Source organism: Phaethon aethereus, assembly GCF_964289735.1.
Source record: "Phaethon aethereus genome assembly, chromosome: 26".
NCBI lineage: Eukaryota > Metazoa > Chordata > Aves > Phaethontiformes > Phaethontidae > Phaethon > Phaethon aethereus.
Genome location: NC_138602.1, coordinates 3368505 through 3391595, shown reverse-complemented (window position 1 = coordinate 3391595; position 23091 = coordinate 3368505). Strand labels below are relative to the sequence as shown.

General features: G+C 50.4%; 1 protein-coding gene across 6 annotated transcripts in view; it reads left to right on the top strand.

Annotated features, from left to right (window-relative positions):
* Window positions 1–23091, top strand: part of PTPRS (protein tyrosine phosphatase receptor type S) — a gene marked incomplete at both ends in the record, with an annotated part of 97239 nt that overhangs the window by 52157 nt on the left and 21991 nt on the right. For 3 of the 6 annotated variants that reach the window (XM_082011067.1, XM_082011070.1, XM_082011069.1), the window contains 12 exons: window positions 1309–1890; window positions 2815–2948; window positions 3118–3262; window positions 9237–9542; window positions 10973–11166; window positions 13444–13561; window positions 17117–17707; window positions 18368–18465; window positions 18991–19244; window positions 19667–19760; window positions 19992–20207; window positions 21992–22149. In XM_082011067.1, coding sequence (XP_081867193.1) covers window positions 1309–1890; window positions 2815–2948; window positions 3118–3262; window positions 9237–9542; window positions 10973–11166; window positions 13444–13561; window positions 17117–17707; window positions 18368–18465; window positions 18991–19244; window positions 19667–19760; window positions 19992–20207; window positions 21992–22149 — 2890 coding nt within the window. Of the gene's footprint in view, window positions 1–1308; window positions 1891–2814; window positions 2949–3117; window positions 3263–9236; window positions 9543–10972; window positions 11167–11607; window positions 11635–13443; window positions 13562–17116; window positions 17708–18367; window positions 18466–18990; window positions 19245–19666; window positions 19761–19991; window positions 20208–21991; window positions 22150–23091 lie in introns of all 6 variants that reach the window. The other 3 variants (XM_082011066.1, XM_082011068.1, XM_082011071.1) reach the window with 2 other exon arrangements.

Genomic DNA, 23091 nt, shown 5'->3' with positions numbered 1-23091 from the left:
GGCCGTTGTTGCCTCAGCAAGAGGGGGAATAACCCCGGCTTCCAGCTAGCAATTCCCACAAGGAGCATGGGTGCAATCTTCAATCTATTCTGTCCTCAGCAGGGGAGTATTAAAACCCAAGCGGGATGCCCTTGTGGTTGGGTGAGTGTAGAGCTCTTCGTATGAGCTGGTGTCTGCTCCGAGTGCTGGCATTGCCCACGAGGGATCTGGGGGGAGAGGGGTGGGAAAGGATGCGGGGGGTGGGGGAGAGGAGGATAAATACTTCAGAGAAGGGGAGGGCTAAAGAAAAACAATCCTGTTGTATCAGTGCATCTGACTAAGGAAGGTCCGACAACAGAAATGAGTAGGAACTAGTGAATCTTGACATGACACTCATCCTGAGCTTCTGCACAGGGAGTGGGCTCACGTGCTAGCAGAAGGATGCCTGGGGCTGGAGTGAGGTGCTCTTTATTCTCCTGAGTATTTTCTTCCTTCCCCTTTTTCCCTGTCTTATCCTATCAATTTAGAAAGCTGCTGTGTAAGATACCTTGCTTCTGCTTCCAACTGTCCAATCTCCTCAGATGGGGAATCTTGCCCTGCTGGTACCTTCTGCCTTTTGTCATTTTGTTTGTATTCGGTTCCCCCTTATGTTCCTGCATGTAAGCAATCATTCCCAGGCAGAAGATGAAAGAAGTTAGAGCTTTAGAGGTGCTCAAGTCTAGAGAAGATGAGATTGGAAAGGGTCTAAAGCATGTGGTGAGGGAAACACGTAAAGCTCGCTGTTAAAGGTGTCTGACACTTAGCGTGCAGTCTCCAGCAAGCTCCAAAGGTTGTCTTCTGGATGAGGGACCAGGGAGATGACTCTTAACACACGTTTGTGGCTTGAGAGGAAGCACTCCAAGTATTTACAGTTTTTTCGTTCTGGAGAGCGCAGGCCGCACTATATCGTTACCAGCACACTAAACATGGAGCGATTCAGCAGTGCCGGAGCTGGGCTGCCAGCGCTGCTTCGGAAGATCTGATTACATGCTCGGAAGGAGCTCCTGCAAAACTGCTTTTCCTTACTGCCGTGTGAGCCGGCGGATGTGCAGCTGAAGTCTGTGCTAATGATTCCAGATGTTTAGCTGAACACTTTCCTTTTGATGGAGCAGTTTAAGGAGGATAATAGAGTGCATAACAAGGTTCATAATATTTCAGCAGCACTTTACTGAACTGCCGCACTGTGATTGGTACTGTGCCGCTGGCTCCTACAGCCCTAACTAGCCCAATTAGGCACCATTTCAGCATATGTGTTTGGTTTTTTAAATGTCTGTTCTTCCTGATTCTCAGCACTCCCCAAGGCTCCTGGGACACCAGTGGTGACAGAGACGACAGCAACAAGTATCACCATCACCTGGGACTCTGGAAATCCAGACCCTGTGTCCTACTATGTCATTGAATACAAGTCTAAAAGCCAGGATGGACCGTATCAGATCAAAGAGGACATCACCACCACACGCTACAGTATTGGGGGGCTCAGCCCCAACTCTGAGTACGAGATCTGGGTCTCTGCAGTCAACAGCATCGGGCAGGGGCCTCCCAGCGAGTCAGTGGTCACTCGCACTGGGGAACAAGCTCCTGCCAGTGCCCCCCGTAATGTGCAGGGACGAATGCTGAGCAGCACCACCATGATCATCCAGTGGGAAGAACCAGTGGAGCCCAATGGGCAGATCCGTGGCTATCGTGTGTATTATACCATGGAGCCTGATCAGCCCGTCAGCAACTGGCAGAAGCACAACGTGGATGACAGCCTCCTGACCACGGTGGGCAGCCTCCTTGAGGACGAAACCTACACAGTCCGGGTCCTGGCCTTCACCTCCGTGGGAGACGGGCCTCTTTCCGACCCCATCCAGGTTAAGACGCAGCAAGGAGGTGAGAACCTGTGTCACTAACCTTGGATGCACTGGGCTGGACGAGGGAGAAGTGTTGGCTTACAGCATTATCCAGCTGTGGCTGCTATGTCACCAGAGCATTTTTTTCCTTCACTGATTTAGTTTGGTTAAAATTAGAAGTAACCTTCTGGGAGAAAGATCGATCCAGTGGCTGGAGCCAAAGGGCCTGGTGCATGATTTCTGATCTGTTTTTTTCTCTGAAAGGTTGTTGCTTAAATGGGTGGGACAAGAATTATGCAAAGATAATCCGTTTCTGCTTTGGCATGTTTCAAAGTGAGGTATCTTACTGCTTCCAGTTTCTAAATGCCTTTAACAGACCTAAAAGCACTCACTGCTCAGGCAATGGTGAAGCTTAGTGCTTATCAAAGTACCCAGAAACTACCTTCTCAGAGAGGAGTGGGGAATGAGCCTTATTTTGCCTTTTTCTAAAAAGAGAGCAAAAGAAAGCCCAAAGTGTCACAGCAGATGTGTTGAGCTGAGAACAAAAGGTGCTTCATCACAGATTGTCATCCAGTGTGCTTTTGGGTGCTCGACTTACGGCATGGATGAGGAAGCCCTGCGTCCTCAACAGGCTGCTCAGGGGCTTCCCACTTCCAGAATCTTTTAATACTGAGGATTAGTGGGAAGGGCTGTATTCTGCACTGCCAAGAAAGGCATATGATCCAGTAGGAATCTTCCATCTCCAGCAGCTCTGGACATGCTTGCATCCTGCAGTGGGATTTAACCCTCCACTGCGTTAAAGGAAGGGCATGCCCACTCTGCGGCGTCGCATTTTGCTGCTGACATGCTCATCTCACACAGGCTTTGAAGAAAACAAAGTAGGAGTCTTCTAATTAGCCAAGTTAATGTGGTTTCTCCTGTGTCTCACCTTGTCTCTGCCCCGTGGGCTCCTTCTCTGTGTCAGTTCCCGGGCAGCCGATGAACTTCCGAGCAGAAGCCAAGACGGAGACGAGCATCGTGTTGTCGTGGAGCCCTCCCCGCCAGGAGATCATAGTGAAGTATGAGCTTCTCTATAAGGAAGGAGACCATGGCAGGGAGGTGAGTCCAGAGAGCAGCAGCACAAAGGGTTGGGGCCCTGAGGAGCATCCCGGCCCTCTGTTCCCCAAGGTGGTTGAGAGAGGGGAGTAGGGCAGGTGTCTCTGGGCAGGGCTCGCCTCTGCTCCTTTTTGTTTGTTTTTATTTTTTTCTTCCCCCTCGCCCATCTCAGGTGCCGAAGAACTTCGAGCCAATGACCTCCTTCACTGTGGAAGGCCTGAAGCCCAACACTGAGTATGTCTTCCGGCTGGCCGCCCGCTCGGCTCTGGGCCTGGGGGCCTTCACCCCGGAGGTCAGAGAGCGCACCTTGCAGTCTAGTAGGTGTCTCTCCTTTTCCCACCCTTCTCTGAGGGGAAGACAGTCAGGGAGCCAGAGATGGTGGGCACAGGGGTACGGAGCTGTGGGGCGGATGTTCGCGGTGCTGCGGCATTTCACAGGTCTGGGGTTGCTCTGCGGGGGGGGACCTCTGGGACCCGCTGCCTTCTCCCTTTGCTGCCCCAGATAGCTGAGATGTGAGCGAAGAGTGGGGCTGGTGCATGCTCCGGGGTGGGGGTGATGGGGGAGGCCAGTTAGCACCATCCACTTGATGGGGTGTGGAGCAGTGAAGAGCTTGTTGATGGGCCCCGCCGGCCCTCGGTGCTGAGCATGCTCAGGGAGGACGGCAGCCCGCGTCGCGCCGCAGCTTGCCTGTCCGCCCGCAGAAACTGAGCAGCGGCTCTCTGGAAGGGGGGCACAAGCAATGGAGCAGGGAGACGGTGTGGGAATCGGGAGGAAGAGGAGAAGGGAAGGTGATTAATCAAAAGTCCAATGTCTTCACCAGCCTTTGGGAAAGCAGTCCTCATGCTCTTTTCCATGAGCGACTTCATAGCCGTGGGGAGGAAGGCCTGCTGGCCCAGCGAGCGCTGGGAACAGTCCCATTTGGGCTCCGGCAGCGCGGGAGAGAGGAATCATGTGGAGGCTGTGGGGGGGATACTAATGACACCAGGATGGAGCGTATGCAACCAAAATGTGCTGGTTTTAGTTTAATGGATTGTCTCCCTTCGCTGTTGCCCTGGGGACAATAACCCTGGATGGCAATATTTCAACCTGGGCTTTTCACAGATCTTTGCTTTTAAATGAGGTGTTTTTTCACTGCATGAGTGGCTGTGGCAGCTGTTCTTTGTGTTTTCTGTCTCCTCTCATCTCTACTAAATCACTCCGCTGCAGTTTGGAGTAGCCGGGAGCAGAACTAACTCAGAAATGGCTCTGGTCACCAGTGTGAGGAGAGAGAGCGCCTGCTCCCATCTCTCAGAGTCCTTAACAAGGGAGAGCAGCGGGCTCTCGGCTGGGCGCCTGCCCCATCTTTCCATTTTAATTGTCACGTCCTGCTGTCTCCCTCTCTTTCCCCTGTCTCTCTCCTTCTCTTTCTCTCCCCCCAGGGGTGGGAAGAAAGGGGAGTCTGTTTCTGCATAGACAGACTTCCTTGCTGGGGCTTTCTCAGGCCTCCAGTCCATTCAAAGATATTTTGTTTTCTTCTTTCCTTCAAATGTTTTTCCCCTTTTTTCCTTTTTTTTTTTTTCCCCCTTCTTACTCTCTCTACATACCGAAAGAAAATCCTTTCCTGGCTGTGCTGCAAATCTGCTGGTTCTGATCCCAGTATGGTACTGTCAGAGGGAGCATCACTGTGGGGTGGGGGGAAATGAACTGAAAGGACCTGAAAAATAAGTGTCAAACTTACTCACACTCTGCTTCTGTTTTCCAAGGGGTTTCCCTTCTTTGAGATTCATGGGGATGGGAGGAAAAGAGGGTCTGGGATTTGTGCTTTCTGGTTTGATAAAAACAGGCTGGAAGAGGGGTGTGGGAGCTGATGGCGGTAGGGTTAGTGATGCTGAAATTTTTTCCCTAAAGGGTGGAGAGAAGGGGATCCGGGAAAGGGGAAGGCTTTGGGGCTTTTTCTAACTTGGCACCTGCCCAGGATGAGGCCTGGTTTATTTCTCTGTAGCTCAGCTTTCCTAGGGATAGTTTCATTAATTTAATGCTCTTAAGAACATCAGCTGGGAGCTGTCAGTGTCCTGTAACATGGTGAAACATTTTTTCCTGGCTGGCTGTTGGAGGAACGAGTCAATTCTCCCTGGTCCGGGTGACATCCTTCGGCTCACAGACCTTCTGGCTCGGGACAGGCTTTTGTGTCTTCCCTCTGCAGCTCCTTTTCTGTTCAGCTCCTCCTTGGCCTGCTCCATGGCTCTTCTTTCTTTTCTCTTCTGCTGTCTGCTTGCTTGCCTGCATGCTCTCGCAGCCCAGTGAAACCAGCTCCCTGCTCTCTGTCTGTCTGTCTCTTGCTGGGCGGTTTCACACCACGATGGCATCTTGTCTCTGCAACGGCAAAGCCTCCTTCGTCCTCCCGCAGCCTGCCGAGGCGTTCGGTGCCCTTCCCCTCCTAACTCAGCTGGCAAGCATGTGCCTGCATGCCGCAGCCCTCCCTGCACTGCACACCTTTCTGCACAACACCCTCCACCTCCCTGTCAGGGTGGCTCCTCCTGAGCATCATAACCAAAGTAAAATCCATTAAACTAAAGGTAAAGTATCTTTTTCTTCTTGAAGTAGCTGGGTTTTAACTCTTCAAGTACCAGAGACGTAGATTGTAAAAACAACAGAATCTCCTGGTTGGAGGAAGCTGTTTTGCCCTTTCTAACTAGCCATGACCTTCCCAGGGCTCCTTGGCAACTCTCCTACTCAGAAATTTCAGAGTGCAAAGCATGTATCAAAAGACAGGGGTGGCAGGGTGGGTGCTGTGAGGCTGTGTGTGCAGGTGTAGAGGAACAATGGGGCTTTCTAACCCTCTGTTCCTTCCTAAGAAAGGAAGTTTCCCCCACCCATTAGCTCTGCTCTCCTTCCCTTCCCCCTTCCTCACAGTATATGAAGTGAATGAAACTTATACAAAGTCTATGGTACCTAAAGGGTTAAAAAACATTGTATTGTGCAAGGTCAGTAAGGGTCATTCTTGTGGCTTGGACAGTCAACTTTAAAGCATGTAAAAGATGCAGTTCAGGTGAGTACTGGCTGGTCTCAAGCGGATTCACAAATACAGTCCACCCTGTCGCTGCAGGCTCACGCACACGTGTGTGGATCTGCACACACTGATGTATGTCCTGGAGCCCGTGGGAGGGCGGGGAGGGCTTCCCAAAGAGCCGTCTGCCCGGTAAAAACAGAGGCCAACGGACAAAGGTGATGATGTCCTGGCTGGGGGGCTCTTGCCTGTGCTGCGGGTCCCTTTCCAGCGAGGGGGCTGGTTGCAGAGATGAGCTCGCAGCCTCCAGTGTGGGCTGCGGTACGTTGCCTCCTGCGCGCAGCTCCCACCTTCTCGGTGCTGTCCCCACGCGCGCGTGCGCGTCTCCAGAGTCACGCAGGTTGGGCTGGATTGTGAAGGAAACTCACAGTGCCATGAACTCCCCAGATGCGTCTCCAGTATGGCCAGCCAGCACTTGGTGGCTGTTTTCATCCAGGTGCTGTAGTCGATGAGAGTGACGGGGACGGGGTCCGGGTGCGATCTGGGCCTTCGCTCCCATCACCCACCCACCCCACCTTTTTGACCAGAGAAAGTGCAAACCGTCCCAAAAGGAGGCCTCGCTCCAGGGCCCCTCGGTAGGTCCCTGTGCTGGAGCGTGGAGGGTGAGTGAGCAAGCGAGCGTGGCCACGCGCAGCAGCTGCCAGTGCAAACAGTGAACCCAAGTGCCAGCTGGAGCTCGGGCTCTGCTTACTGGGGCTTTCATAATGAGTTTCAGGATGGAAAGGGTAGGTCAGGTCAGACCCTCTCTGCAGTGGGTTTCTCAGCCGTGGTGGCTTCGGCTGGACTGCTAAGCAGAAAAGGTGGCTTTTAATACTACCAGCCCCTGATGGGGAGAAAAACGAAGCAAAGAGCATCATGGCAGGCACTGGAAGAGGGTTGAGTCTTTTCCTCCAGACCCTGAAAGGGACTTGAGTTGCTCCTGGGGTGTGGGAAGGAGCAGTGCGCCTCCGATTTGGAGACGCCGCAGATGGAGAGAGCCGTAGGGGGAAGGAAACCCGCCAGTGGGAACCTGCCACCCTGCTCTGGGGTCTCTGCACAGGTAGCTTAGCAGAAGAGAATAGATTGGGGTCCAAAATTGGCGTTACTGCGAGAGCTAGGGTCCTGCTGGCAGGCGGGGGGTAGCTCGGTTGGGGTAGCTAGCAGCGGGGCAGGGTGGCATTTTAAAAGCCAGTCACGTGCAGAAACCCACCAGGAGCTTGGTCTGGCCTCGTAGCTCAGTTTCTCTTGTTCTCTCGTAAGAAAGTCTTATAAGTTAGCAGTTGAAGCGTGGAAGGTAGGTAAACAGACTGGGAATATTCTGGAAGGAGTCACTTTTTATATCAGTATTATTTTATTATTATGATTTCCTTTCTGATTTTTTTTTTTTTGTTTGAAATTACTGGCTTGATTTATGTTTTATTTTCCAGTTTGTTCCTTTTGGTTTTGTTTGTTTGACATATTTTGTATTATTTTGCGTGGCTAGCCATGGCCGGGGATCATCACCCTCTGCAGTGGGATTTCTGAGGATAAGGGTTTCATTCTGCCATTTTAAACACAGCCAAAATGTAGCAATAAAGCATGAAAGTAGGAGGACAACACCCAAAATGTCCTACTGGGCAGAGTGCTCAGCACTGCAGCGTGAGGGCTATCTTTACCCTTTCTGCAAAACCCACTTACCTCTGTTTAGCGGAGGCATATGCAGAGCGTGTGGCTTCCATTCCAGTGCAAACTGGGCAAAGCGTGACTTGATTTAGCGGAGCCCTCAAGGCAAGCTGGGCCTAAACATCTTTGTGACTCAAGGATGGGAGTAAGAGGTTTGAAAAAATCATTCCTCAGTAAAAGAGCCTTTTGTTGATTAAAAAGCAACAGAGAAATGAGAAACGATGACCAGCATTTATCCTGTGCTTTTTGCAAGTGATGCTTGGGGGGCTTATAAGGACACCCCAGTTTCTGGCAGTGCCTGCAGAGAGTTAAGAACTATTTACTGCAGTTTGGCTGTATCAGGAGAGATCAGATTTGCGGAGTTGCTTTGAAAATGTATCGCTCTCCCTGCTTACCAGGGCTGATTGATTGATTGTACTTCGTGATTGAAAGAAGCCTGGTCTAAGATTTCCCAAAGTGACCAGGTTACAGTCGGGGTACAGAAGTGGCAGACTGTCCAGGCTTCAGCAAGGTCTCAGACCCGTGGCATCTCCATCAGCAAACCCGTGTTTCTTGCATGGCCCGGGTATGGCAACGTGCGGTATGGCAACATGCGCGCTGGCACGTAGCGTCTGCCGGAGCTGGTGTCGGCGTCCTGCTTCCTACTGAGCAGACCGTGCTAAAAATTACCTACTGCAGTTCAGTAAACACCGAAGTGAGCAGCCCCGCTCTAGAAAGCTGTGGTTTACACCTTCCCCGTCTCCTGAAAATCAGCCCTTGGACCGTTGACTGTTGCCATGTGAGAACACGCGGCTGCGTCGGGCCGCGTTTCCAAGGGCGTCCTCCTGGGACTTTCAGAAATACCTTATGTAGTTCAGGCTGAGAGTGCAACGGGAGTTGGACCTGCTGCCGCTTCTGAAAACTCCACTGGGTACCTGAATGCCTTGTCAAACCTGCTGCCTCCCTCCTTCGCAAGTATTTTCTCTAAAACCCTCCAATCTAAACACGCTGGGGGCTCATTGCTTGGCAGTATCCTGGGCATTACCACCGTGATTTTTCACCTCCTTCAGTCTGCGGGCAACTAATAACTTCCATCTGGAGGTGCAGACTCTTAAATGTAAGCCTCCTGGCAAAAGATTTGCTTTTCTTAACTTATTTTTCACAGATCCCTTGAAAGAAACTCAGATCCCAGAGACTGCAGTTTGGAAACAAGTGCTTTACCAGCCAGGGCAGGGTTTGCCAGACTGCTGTAAAACAGGGAGCTAAAGGGAAGCTCTTTTATAGGGTAATGCTGGGTGCTTAGTTTTGCGCCAGCTACACTTAGTAGAAGCAGCAGGACCCCTCTTGGCTAGCCCGCTTGCTGTTCTAGTCCTTTCCTTTATAACATTTCAGTTTTGATGCCCCATTTCATTTCCGTTGGCTTTTTTTTCTTTTCATTTAAAAAAAAAAAAAGACAACAACAAAAAGCTCTCCCCTTTTTTAATTTTATCTTCCTAAACCAAATTTTTGTACGTTTTATTTTAGATTTTTTTGTTATCATTTTCCTTTTTTTTTTCTTTTATCTTTCCCATCTTTTGTTTTTTCCCCCTTCTTCCCTTTCCCTCCTGAATTTTCCCCCCTCGTAGAACCGTCTGCCCCCCCTCAAGACGTAAAATGCGTCAGCACCAGATCCACCGCCATTCTGGTAAGTTGGCGGCCGCCTCCGGCTGAAAGCCAAAATGGCATCCTGGCTGGATACAGCGTCTACTATCGAGCGCTGGACTCTGAGGACACGGAGCTTAAGGAGGTGAATGATATCCCCCCAACCACCAGTCAGATCCTGCTGGAGTCCCTGGAGAAGTGGACAGAGTATCGCATCACTGTCGTGGCTCATACGGAGGTGGGGCCGGGCCCGGAGAGCTCGCCGGTTATCGTCCGGACAGATGAAGACGGTAATTGCACTTTTTCTGATTTCTCCCCGAGTCCCCGGGTGAATGCGCGTCCCTGGAGCGGGCTTTTCCCGCGCTGGGGAGGACATGTCGAGTCCCTTCTCGTGGCTTGTGTGGTGCAGGACCAAAGCCTGAACGGGGCCTCAGCGCAGCCTCTGGTCCAAGACGTGCAGCATCCTTTGCTGCCATCTCCCCAGGTCCCTCTGGGAACTGGGGTCTGTAGGGGTGTCCTTCCCTGCTTTAGGGTTCTTTTTTTTTTATTGGGAGGGGGCAATATCAAGCCTCTGAGCCTTGACTGCGCCAGTTTTCCTTCAAAGATGCTCTTGCTGAGCAAGGAAGTGGCTGAGGCAGCATGGAAATGAAATCAGAGAAGAGGAGACAATTGCTGCCAGAAACTGTTTTAAAATATTAAGAGTTCTTCCCACATGTTCCATGTTACTAGCTCCTCTTTAAGTCACAGTTTTGGTTAGTGGTAGAAAGGAAGAATTTCTGTTAAAAGTTTCAGAAACTTTCAGTGACAAGCAGTTTAGATTCCACTTCGGTGGCCCAGCTCAGAGACTTCTAGCACAAACAGGAACAAGAAGACTTGAATTTCCCTGGCATTTCTACAGTAAAATAAAACCAGGAAAAAATGTGAATGTGTGCATGAAGGGAGAGCACCCTCACTGTGAGGGTGAGGTAGGACCCTGAAAAAATATAGGTCAGGTAAATAACATAAGTAAATTCCGAACTTTTCAGGCTTTCTTCCGCCATCCCAGATAAAAAGAATTTAAAAGAGCAACGGGTTTGTCCACAGTGTGGGTCCTGTTTTCCTGAGCATCTGCCCACATCCAAATGGATAGAATACCCTGCTCAGAAAAACTATTGTTTTCTTGCAGATGAAGTTGTCATGCCCGTTATTATTATTTTATTTCCAAAAATTTAGCCCAAATTCCATCCAAGACATCTCTTGTTTCCTGTCTTGAGATTATGCAGCGGTTGTAACCGGCAACCCAGCTGCCCTGCCTAAGAGTCGAGGGAACTCTGCGGGCAAGTCCCCCTCTGCACCCGCTCCACCCTAACATCCCACAGGCGGGACCAGAGCTGTTCTGGCTCATTAGAAATTGGCTTTGCCCTCAGAATGTGATCTGTATGCCTTCTTCCATCTGAGCAAGCTGGGGACGAAGGAGCCTGTGGAAGAATGGCTGGACTACAAGATGGACCTGTTTCCATACACGTCTCCGAGCCATGCAGATAGATCCCCCAGAACTGCTTCCCTGTGCCACTGAATAAAGGCCGTGGCAGATGATGGGATCTAGTTTGACTGTTAAGTCTCCCCCACCCTTTCAGGGCTGTAGATTCGGTGTGCGTATGTCCCATAGGTGAAGTGACAGGCTTCAGCTAGAAATCCCCCAAATCCCCAAATCTTAACCTCTTTCTTCCCTTCCTCGCAGTGCCCAGTGCGCCGCCTCGGAAAGTGGAGGTGGAGGTCCTGAACTCCACTGCAATCCAAGTGTTCTGGCGCTCTCCAGTCCAGAACCGCCAGCATGGCCAGATTCGCGGCTACCAGGTCCACTATGTACGCATGGAGAATGGCGAGGCCAGGGGGCTGCCCCAGATCAAGGATATCATGCTGGCTGATGCCCAGGTGAGGATTCGTCTCCTGCTCCAGTCTCCTCTCATGGAAGGTTTGAGGGGGGTGGGTGCTCCAGCCGCCTTGTCTCATCCAAAGCAACACAATGCTGGAGAAAGTAGATGAGTGTCTCTATGACAAGGTATATGTTGTCTTTCTGCAGTTCATTTGCCCTCCCAGACAATAGCTATTGTGGAAGAGTATGAACTGCTGTCCCAGCACTGAACTAAATACCATCCATCCTCCCTGTGTCTGGGAAGTCTTTTAAGACAGGCAAAGGCCACAGTGGAATCTACTAATTTCTCCCACTCTACTTCTTCCTTCATGCTGGCCTGGTAACTTCTGACCTTGTGTGGCTGCTTGCTCAGGAACTCCTTCCTCATGCTGTGTCTCTGTCTTTCCCTTCTTTCCCCTCTTGTATTCTCATGTGCAAAACCTCTCTTGTTCTCTGCCCAGTGGGAAACAGATGACACTGCTGAATACGTAAGTAAAAAAGAAAAAATCCTCCCATCCTGGTTCTGTCCCTTCCCTTCTCCCACTTCCTGTTTTGTGATATTTTCCTTTTCCTTTATTTTTTTGCAGTGCCGGTGTGCCTGTTTTAAAGCCTGTTGGTGGTGTTCCCATGCATTGTCCCCACCCTGTTCACTTTGCTCTGCAACCCTGTGTGATTGTGTAGTTTGTCAGCACGCAGCAATACTGCAGGGTTTTCCCCTCGGCTCTGAAGGAAAGACGAGTCTGCTGCTCTTGCGTGGGGAAGCAGATGGGACATTGAATTTGGGACTACCTTGAACGTGTGCTTGAAGATGAGTTGGTCTGCAAGCACCTCTGGCTTGTGTCTGAAAAACATAGTTAGGCTGCAAAGCATTGGTTATTCAAAGCCCTGTAAGTCCTAAGCTACCAGGGCATGAACAAATGCTTTGTGCTCTTGAAGGGCTGAGACTTTTAGATACTCGTTGATAGAAAGCACTGAATCGCTATTGGCCATTTTACCTTTTAAGTAGACCTTAAAATCAGCTTGGCTGTTTGGCATTTACTACTTCTGCTAAAATGCTAAAAGGTTTCCATGATCTTAGAGCTACAAAGCAGTAGGAGAAAGCATTTTCTTCTTGGAATGGCAGGGTCCCAAGGTAATACACTACTGACGTGGGTATATGCATGTTTCCTAGAGATTGCCAAGTGCCCTACAGAAGTGAGGGGCCTCTGTTTCACAGGTGGAGAAACTGAGTCACATGGAAGGCAAAGTCCCTTGCCTAAAACCATAATAAAACTTAGTGGCAAATGTGAAAGCAGAACCAGTTTCTTGACTTCTGGAAGACAGACCTGTCTCTGTAGCTAATGGCTTCCAAACTTGTTGATCAAGTAGACTTTTGAAGTTCTGCTGTTCCACTCCCTGCTCAGCTTTGGGGGCAACACCGATATTTTCAGGAGCAGCACATTCTTCCCAAGTGCCGCCCTGAGATTTAATACTGAAACCACAAAGGGACAGTAGGGGGTGAGGTGAGAGAAAAGCCATAAAACATGCACAACATTCACATCTCCCTCCTTTTCAGGGCCGTGGAGAAAACCCTGCTGCGTATGCTCCCATCCTGTTTGATTTAGCACGGGTATTCCTTTTACAACACAGCCTTTTGGAGGGCTGAATATTTCATGGGGAAGGGCTATTCTTGGGCCAGTCTTCTGAGAAAGGCACCTGGGAGCCAGGTGTGGTGAGGCTGATAGAGGATGGAGGAAGGAGGGTGTTGGGGATTTAGCAGAGAGCTTTAGCGTCAAGCAGAAAATGTCGTCTTGCACTTTGTGTTAAAGCAATCCCTTTAATATTCTGAAGGCATTAAAAAAATATCTCTGAGGAAGGAAGGGAGGGGGGTAATGGAGAAAAAAATGTAATCTCTTTGAAACCGCTGAGACCTCCTCCGAGACAGCGTAGTGAAGAGGAACACTTTGAAGAGCGCAACAGCGTTTTGATGGCTGAAGCAGTTTGTGTTGAGATAGGGAATGTGTGAGAGGTAGATCTGGAAGAGAGCGCGTTGAACCAGGGCCCTGCTGAGACATGCTGTGTTTACAGAGGGACTGTTTGCAGCCAGGGTGTGCGTGCCTCTCGCGAAGGGAACGTGGCGCTCATCCTCCTGCCAGTTGCCACATCTACCCAGTTGCCCCAGAGGGTCTCGTGGTTTCAGATTCAGTGAATGTTCCTGCATGATAGAAAAGGGCTGGGACTTCTGCAAGGAGGGGAGATCTACCTGTGTGCATGTATCTGAATATTTACATTATTTTCCTTTGGAATCTCACAAACAGGAAATGATCATAGCTGGGCTCCAGCCTGAGACTGCATATTCCATTACCGTAGCCGCCTACACCATGAAGGGAGATGGTGCTCGCAGCAAACCAAAAGTGATCACCACGAAGGGTGCAGGTAAGAGTTTTTTCCTGAACGGTTGGGATTCACCAGTTTCCTAAAGCCAAGAAGCTTTCTCCAGACTCAGCTTCTTTCATCCCACTCCTTTCATGAAGGACAGACATGCAGCAAATGCCATGCTGTCCCGAAGACAAAATTATTTCTAACAAGGCAGAAATCTCTTCATTCCTCACATGTAGCCCTCACTAAATGACATAATTTTCTGTCCAGTGCTGTAGGAAGCCCAGACACACCCAGAAATGCAACAGAGGATGAATTTATTGCTTGTAATGTCTTGTGCTATAAATTCCAGTGCACCAGAAGTAAAGAGAATTTCTGCCTGGTCTGAGACTCTGTAGCTTTGATGGTTGGTGCACAGGGAACAGGAGAGCCAGAGGTCTGCTGTCATGGTGTTGACTTGCAAAGATCTGAAAAGCAGCAGGAGGACAGTGGTGCCTTATACTGCCCACTCTTCTCTTCTAGTATCGTGTCTGAATATACGTCCCCTCTTTGCTCAGGACTAGTAGAGGGGAAAGTGCTGACAGTATTGACCTTTCCTCCTAGCATTTCTGGGACCTGGGCTCTCTCTGCACATACCGTCCAGATTCATTCCTCCCTTTGACCTATTCTTTGTGGCAAAGTGTCTCTCAGCCTCGGTGCAGAAGATGCAGTGCCAAGCTAGGATGGCAGGGCCTAAACAGAGGAATGACAAAGGGCCCCAGGATATCCCTTGCTCCTCCAAACAGTTGTGCTGCAGGCAGACAGGACAGCAACAGTTGTACTGTCCACAGAAAGGACATCTGTCCTCTCAGCGTCTGCATTCCTGTGGCTTCTGCTCTCCTGGCTAAACCTCTGCTCTGCCGTATGGGAAGGGTTTTGTGCAGTGGAGGAAGGCTACGGTGCCTAGACCTGGAGTTGTCCCTTGCCCAGTCCATCTCTTGTTGGACTGTGGTTACCTTCTCTCACCCATCTTTCTTGTGCTCTTTGTTTTGTTCCTGCTGTCAGATGGCTTTCTCCCCTGTCCATTTCTTTTCTTTGTCTGCTACCTTCCCACCCCTGGCTATCTGTTCATTTTCTTCTTTGATTTGGGGCAGTCGTCTTCACCCTGCCTGTAGCAGCTGCATAAACTGACATCATCCCTTGTTTCTGGAAGAACATTGCCTCTGCAGGGATCAAAGGCCTTTGGTCAGTGCAGCATAATTAACCTGGAAAACTGTGCTCAGGCTCTGGAGGCAGCACAGGCACTCAGCTGAGTGTATGGGACAGGGAGGGCTCAGGAGCCCTGGCCTGGAGCACACAGGGCTGGAGCCGTGGCTGCCCTCCGTGCCCACCCTCCGTGCCCTTCCATTTCCCCTGCCCTAACTCGCATCTTCATCTCATTTTATGTTCTTGTGTTCAGGCAAGTGAATGAGATTTCAGCATTTCTCTCCCCTCTAGCCTCTCCTGCCTAGTTAAGAGAACGGTACACAAGAGAACAAGGTTGCTTTCCAGGACACCAGCTCTTGCAGATGTTACAGCAGCGTGCGTTTGGATGTCAGCATCCAGGCTCCTGTCCTCACGCCTTGTCGTGTCAGTGTGCTGTCAGAAGCCTTTTCCTTCACTTGCCCTCTTCTCCTTCCCCCTCTGGCTTTGCGCATGTTTCTTCTCACTAGCTCCCTGGTTCTCTCCTCTTGTTGCCTTCTTCTCAAAGCTCTCTACCCTTTTCATTTTTCTCTCCCGGAACCTTTCTCTCTGCCTCCCTCCCTTGTCACTCTCTCTTGTCAACCTCCCTCATCTCTCCCCATTAGGATTTGCAGTGCAGGTGATCAGTCACAGAGGGATGTTTTCTCCAGCACAGCAGCTATTACCCAAAACTCAATTTCCCCCAACTTGAAATAGCTATTTTAAAAAAAATCTTTCAAATGGCTCTGTAACATGCTTATCTTCTTTGCAGTGTTGAGTCAATATACCTTCTGAGAGGAGAGATTTCTTTCTTTATCATTCAGGGCTAGGGGCTGAATTTAAATACAGTAATACATCCAATTTTCTCCTTTACTGTCCAAACCAATTGCAAAATAAAACACTTCCCTCAGCCTTGCGCTTTCTTCTCACCTTTCTTCCAAACAATATTTGTTGTGCAAATGTAATATTTTCAAGCTCAGCTGATTATAGTAACATTTGTGATAAAAACCGAAACATAAAGGTAATGGCATTGTTTTTCTCTTCAATGTGTTTCTTAGACATTTCCAAGGGAGGCTCTCCTAGCACGCTCCCTAGCCATCTTTGGCAGTTTGAAATGAATAAAGCATTTGTCTCAGAGACAACCCCTCGTCCCTGTGTTCCAAAGTCAGTCGATGCAGCAGGCAAAGTGGTTTCCCCAGTTTGACTCTGCCAGGATCCCTGCCGCAGGCAGCATCCTTCCCTGCCGGCTCCTTCCTGCTCGCTTCGTTAGCCGCACTACAGCTTTCCAACCTGCCGACCCTCGGTCGCGCTCGTGCTGCGACAGTGGGCTGGGATCTCTCCTAACTCCATTCTCTCTCCCCCTCCTGTTCAGCCAGAAGAAACACCAAGGCAGAGAGAAGGAAATTAGATCTCTAATAGTGGAGTTGAGTGCAAATGACGCGTGAGCTGCTGGAATTAATGCTCTGGTTTCTCCAGCTCCAGGAACCTCTGGGCCTACACATGTCATTTAACTGTGGCTGTGGGCTTGCTTAGTAGTCAGGCAGTGCCAGGGCTCATTAGACAGAGGCATGGCACTGCTGAGCTCCAGCAATATCCCCCCAAATGCGGAGCAACTAACTGACAGGTTAAGGAGGGAGCTAACTGAAAACACACCGACCCTCAGCTGTCTTTTCCCTTCCTCCAGAGGAAAGAAATTGCACAGAGCAAGCAGCAACTCTCCCTACCCTCTGCCTTGCACAGATTTTGGGCTCCGTTTCCTCTCTCTGCGACCTTCCTTCTTTCTGTACCCAACTGGGTGATCAGATGCCTGCCAGACTCACTTAGCTGGCCTCGTGCCTGCTGCTCAGGACCTGGGGCTGCCCAGACTTCCTTTCCCATCCTTCATTACTTCACCCTCAGCTGCTCTGGACTTCCCAGCCTGAGCCAGTCTGTTCCAGTCTCTTTCTGTGTGAGTTGTGCTGTGTAACGGAGAGCAAGAGAGAGGGGATGAGAGTGGGGGACTCTGCGTTCGTTCTTCCCTGCCCTGGGAAGCGATCTGCTTGGGTGATTAGGACAGGAGGCTGGGAGTCAGGACTCCTGAGCTTGTTCTTCCCAGCTGTGGGTGATTATGTGACCCAGTGATGAGGGAGGAGCTGTGCATCCTGAGGAAAGGGAAGAAAATCAATCTAGAAATGTGTCAGAATCTCACAGCTGACACGTTGACAATGCATCTCATTTCCTAAACTTGATACGTTACCATCCACCTGTACATCCAGCAGTCCAGCCTGGTTTACAGGGGGAGGAGTACACCAAGTCGAGCTGAAACCTTGCCACTGATTTGAGGAACCTGTTGCTGCAGCTTAAGAGACTCTGCATCTCCTCACCAGCCATCCTGTCCCAACTTTGACTGAAGGTGTTTCTCTTTTCTTCTAGTCCCAGGCAAGCCCATCCTGTCTGTGCACCAGACAGAGGAGAATACTCTTCTGGTGAAATGGGAGCCTCCGCTGGATGCGGAAGGCCAGGTGATGGGCTACCGGCTCCAGTTTGGCCGCAAGGATGTCGACCCCCTGGCTACCTTGGAGTTCACGGCCCTGGAGGATAAGTACACCGCTCCCAGCATCCACAAGGGCGCCACGTATGTTTTCAAGCTGGCCGTGAAAAGCCGGGCTGGCTTTGGGGAGGAAGCTGTGCAGGAACTCACCACCCCTGAAGACATCCCCAAGGGTTATCCCCAAATCCTCGAGGCGAGCAACATCACTTCCATGTCGGTCCAGTTTGGCTGGCTCCCCCCCGTGCTGGCCGAGAGGAATGGAGCCATCATCAAATACACCGTGGCCTACCGGGAAGCCGGTTCTCCCGGCAACCCACTGGAAAAAGACCTGCCCCCCTCCCCAGAGAACTCGTACACCCTCAACGGCCTCAAACCCAACACCGCCTATGATGTTAAAATCCGTGCTCACACCAGTAAAGGCCCCGGGCCATACAGCCCGACCGTCCAGTATCGGACGTTCCAGCTGGATCAAGGTAGGACTTACCGGTTTCTCCTCCCTCTCTCTCCTTCTAACCGGGGCTGGTGCCGGGAGGCAGAGAGCTGGAGAGGTCAAGCCAGGCTCAGCCAGGCTCGTGAGTAAATGCAAAGCACTCTGGTTTCACACTCAGTCCCTCAGCTCCTCTCTGCCTTGTGCCAGGTAAGTCCCTTTTACCGCTTTCTTCTAAGTTAAGTCCGGACGCCCTTCTTTCGCTGGCACCTGAAGTGGGGGGCCAGTCACTGTACAGGTGGGAAGAACATTTTCTTCAGCTTTTGCAATCAGCCAAAAGAAAACAGAAAAATCAAAATACCTCAAAACTTGACCTGTCATTGAGTTTCCTCACCTGAGCATGCTCAGAAAGCTAGCACCTCGTTCCTGCAACAGCCACCCAGACCCATAAGCGTGTGGGCAAAGCTGCACACCCTCCCTGGGGTTAGGTATGGGGACAGGGAGCACTGGGAGATGGACCTTGGCAAAACTCAAGCAAAGTGTGGAGGAGGGAGCAAGCCCTTCCACTCCTGCAGCGGCAGCCAGACCCAGACTGGCAGGCCCTTTTGCCAGTGCCTGACATTCTCTTCCTTCTCTCTTGCTCTTCCTTCCCTCTGCTGCCTTTTCTTCTCCTTTCTCCCCTTCCTCCTCACTTTTCTCTCAGCAGTTTTACCCAAAAACTTCAAAGTGAAGATGGTGACAAAGACGTCTGTCCTTCTGAGCTGGGAGTTTCCTGAGAATTACAACTCTCCCACCCCATACAAGGCAAGTGGAAGGGAAGAGTCAGAACTGTGTTCCTTCTCGTTCCCCTGGGAGTCTTGTCTGTTTTGTTGTCTGAGGTTGTAAGAGGCAGGAATTCTGGATTCAGTTCTTAGATAGGGGCAGATAATGTTGGCAGATAATAATGTTTAATCACTAGATCAAGGAGACGGGTTGAAAATCAGAGTATTCCCACCTCTACTACGAAATCATTGCCTCCCTAGGCAAGCTACCACAGTTTTCCCATTTCCAAATAAAAAATTTTCTTCCCAGAGAAGTCTCAAGGCTGTGTCCTCCATCTGCCTTATACTTGGGGACCCTCTTGTGCAGCAGGCACAGGAGAGAGCTTCCCACTCAAATGCTTCCTATTCCTGGGTTTGCTCCAGCTCTGGCAGAGCTGGGTGGAGCATGGCACAGCTGAGTGCCCCAAGTTCTCTGCAGATTGAAGCAACAGGGAGGACAGAGTCTGGTTGCTTCAACAGTATCAGCCTTGCTCATGGTACAACTTTGCCGCCTCTTCGCCTGCCGCAGATCCAGTATAACGGGCTGAACGTCGATGTGGATGGCCGCACCACCAAGAAACTCATCACCAACCTGAAGCCCCGCACATTCTACAACTTTGTTCTCATGAACCGGGGCAATAGCATGGGTGGCTTGCAGCAGAACGTCGCTGCCTGGACCGCTGCTGACATGTTATCAAAGAAGCCAGAGGTGACCCACAAGCCTGATGCTGACGGCAACGTGGTGGTGATTCTCCCAGATGTGAAGAGCTCTGTGCCTGTCCAGTAGGTTTCTGATAAACTGCAGATGTGGGGTCCTCAGTTTATGTTTTGGGGATCAACCCTGATGGCTGGAGTCCACAATAGAAACCCAGAAGGGCAGTGGTGGTGGTGGGGGGTGTTCCCTCCATTTTTAGCCTTGCTGACTGTTGTCTTTTGGAGCTACTTCCCAGAGCTAACAGGGGATGCTAAAAAATGCTAAGCGAGTAAATATGGAGACATGTCATACAGGGCTGCCACTGAATCCAGGCTCGTTCCAGGAGCAGCGGTAACAACTGTGCTGAATTAAAAATAAGGGGCTTGCTGGGTTGGGCCAGGGGGCTGCTTGGGCAAACCTAGCCTTCCACCAGCAGTGTGTGCATTGTCTTCCGTGGCTCGTAGAAAGAGATTAATTCCTCCTATTTCTTCTGATTATTCCCAACTCTTAGAGCTTACTACATTGTGGTGGTGCCTCTAAGGAAGTCCCGGGGAGGACAGTTCCTCAGCCCCTTGGGCAGCCCTGAGGAGATGGACCTGGAGGAGGTGAGTGTGGGTGAAACTGAAGCCAGCTGTAAGGAGAGAGCAAACAGCTGTAATGGGTGTGACGGTGACCTGAGAGCCTGGGAAGGGTGGTTTTGGGGTATCTGTGCTCCACATTCTGAATAGCTGAGGTGAGGCCAGTCTGAGTGGGGTGGTTTGGCTCTCCTTCCTTCCTTCCCCCTTGATGGGATGCTGAAGGCATCAGGTCTCAGAGTGTTCCTTTGCTTCCTCCAGCTCGTTCAGGACATTGCCAGGCTCCGACGCCGAAGTCTGCGTCACTCCCGACAGCTGGACTTCCCCAAGCCCTACATTGCTGCCCGTTTTCGCTCCCTCCCCTCCCACTTCATCTTGGGGGACATGAAGCACTACGACAACTTCGAGAACAGAGCCCTGGAGCCAGGGCAGAAATATGTCATCTTCATCCTGGCCGTGCTCCAGGAACCCGAGGCTGTAAGTGCTGCTTGCTTTCTCTTGCCCTCTTCAGATGCTTGTGCCCCTCTGTCCCCATTATGGACCAGCGACAGCAGCTGCTCCTTCGTGAGCTGCCACAGCCCTGGTGCCCTCCTGGCATTCTCCAAAACTTTCTCCCACCAGATGCCAGAGCTTGAGGTTTTTTGCTTTGTAAAGACCTTCCGGTCCAGCTGTGGAGCTTTTGCATGTGGCCATTGGAGCTGTTTGTGCTTGTGTCTGCATGCAGCAAATGTGCTTTTCCAAGCAGACAGGCTAACGGCGCATGCATCTTATGCACTGCTGCCGCATTTTGCCGGTCTTCATAGGCAAGAGTTGCTACACTTGAGTCCAGAATGGGGAGTTCTGAACTATCCACTCAGGACTACACTCAAGTTCAGAGATCCCTAGGTCAAATGCTTGTACAAAGAGTAATTTCTTGTAAAGGCTGTCCTTGTATTCCTTAGAGCAGTGACCCTAGACATCCCGCTTTGAGAGCAGCATGTCACACGCCCTGGTCATGACCAAGTTCCCCACCGTGCAGAGAGGGGAGCATTTTTTATGGAAAACTAGATGTGCTCTCTGCTCTTTTTACCACTTCAGCACCTCTGCTGATTTGAGTGGTTCTGTGTTTGGCTTTATGAAAACAACTGTTTGAATATTTACCTGCCTCCTCCCTCATGCACAATAGGAAGCAGTCTAATACTTTGTTGTTTTTAAATCTCCCTAGGGAGTTGTACAGGGAGCTATTTGAAATTAAGGATTTTCAGAGGGTTTTTTTCCCAAATAAATATTTAGTTGTATATTTGATATTAAAGGATTAGGCTGACACGCTTCTGAATGGGTTTCTCAATCGGATTACTGCAGCTTGTGGTAATTTCTGCTTTAGAACAAGGTACTGCATACTCGCTCACAACGACCTGGATTCACAGCAGCTCCCAAGTATGTAGCAGTATTTCAGTCTTGTCGAGAGCTGACAGAGGTCAAGAACCCAGAGCCCAGATTTCCTGTTCTTGTCCTGTCACAGACTTTTCTCTCAAACCAGGGCATGCCAGTTCTCCTCTGTGCATTTTAGTTTCTGTAGTTTCTGTGTAAGATGGGAGGGAACGCAGTCTTCCTGGGGCTGGGAGACTGTAGCATTCATGAGAACAAGCAGGCAATGCCTGTTAGTTAGGACTTTGGTGGGTTTGAATGTGCCTCTGATTATCCACAATAGCCCAGCTCACTGCAGAGGGAGCAGAGGAGACATATTGCATTTTATTAATTTATATTTAATTGTAAGGGTTGGGTTTTTTTCAGTCACCAGACCAGACTGTTTCTAAGCGTTAATTCTTGTTTTAATCCCTTCCCTCTTTTCTCTGTAAACCCATCTGACTGTCAAAATCCAGATGGTTTTATGGGAGCTTGGAGAAAGTGTTTCTGTGTTTGTGGCAGTGGAGAGCGCTCACGGATGTGGTGGAAGAGAGGCATAGTCAACTGGTTTTCTAAAAGCACCTTCCTGGCTACAAGATCATGCCATAGGCACAAGCCAGTCTACAACTTCATGTGAATGTGATTTTTCAGTGGTCTGTCGTGCCTGGAGCATTGGAGGAGGAAGATACCTGTCACACGGGTGCTCACAGACAAGAGTTTTTTCTAAAGCTTGAAGAGGGCATTTGCTCTTATTACTTGGTTTATGCTCACATCCTCTCTAGCAATTTCTCTTGTGGAATACTGTATGCTTGCCCATTGTTTTCAGTCCCCATTCCATCTCTGAACTCTGTTCCACAATCTTTCATGTCTTCCAGACTTTTGCTGCTAGTCCTTTCTCCGACCCCATCCAGCTGGACAACCCTGATCCACAGCCGATCATTGATGGAGAGGAAGGGCTGATCTGGGTCATCGGGCCTGTCCTGGCCGTGGTGTTCATCATCTGCATTGTCATTGCCATTCTACTCTACAAAAAGTAAGAGATGCTTCTTGCCCAGATCTGTGACCATTCTGAATGTTCCCAGCTTTAGCCCCTGAAGGGAATTTCCTCCTTGGTCCTGTAGTTGTCAGCTGAGGGCAAATCCTTCCACCAGCACCAGAGAGAGGAGCCCTGAGGCACAAATGCTGAAATGAAAGGGTCTGACTGGCACAGGAGAGATAAGCAGTGGGTTGCAGGGACTTGCTGCTTCAGATTCTACCCCACAGCACTCTTGAGTAAAGCTGTGCTTGTTTATAGGCACTCTGTTGTGGCATGTGCGTAATGAGTTTGTCAAGTCTCTTGCCTGTCTCTGGCAAGAGAGCTGCTCTGGAGCCACAGCCTTGGGCTCCCCTTCCTGCGCTCTGTGTGTGTACGCACAGTGGGGCGATGCAGAGAAAGCACCTTTGTGCTGTGGATCAGCAGAGACCTCCATTGTTTCCAAACTGGTTTACAGCTGGAGTTGTGAGACGAGCAGGAGCAGCAGGGGTGTAATGCGAGTCTGCAGGAGGGAGGAAGGAACAACTGCTGGAAATCTCTTCCTTTTCCTTGGCTTCCAGGGCATGGGGGCTCCTTGAGCACACGCAGGCCACACTGTGCAATGAAAGAGGACAGGAAAGGAAGCAGATGCTGAGCAAAATACATCAAGGGGCAGGATGGCAGCTATGGCCGATGCAGGGGTGTCCTTAGCTGGGACATCTAGTACCCAGGTTGGAGGGAGCTCCTGTAACGCTGCTCCATCTTTCATCTGCATGGATGTGTTTGTTTATGCACATGGATGTGTCTTTTGCATCCCAGCATGTGTGAAGCTGCTGGACATACAAGTGCTCTGGGGTCAGGGACTCAGGTGGTCCTTGTTGGTGTTCATTAGCACTGATCTAAATGGGTTATCTTTGCTGGTCCCACCTTCCACCTGTGTTACCAGGGTTAGAGCTGAGCAAG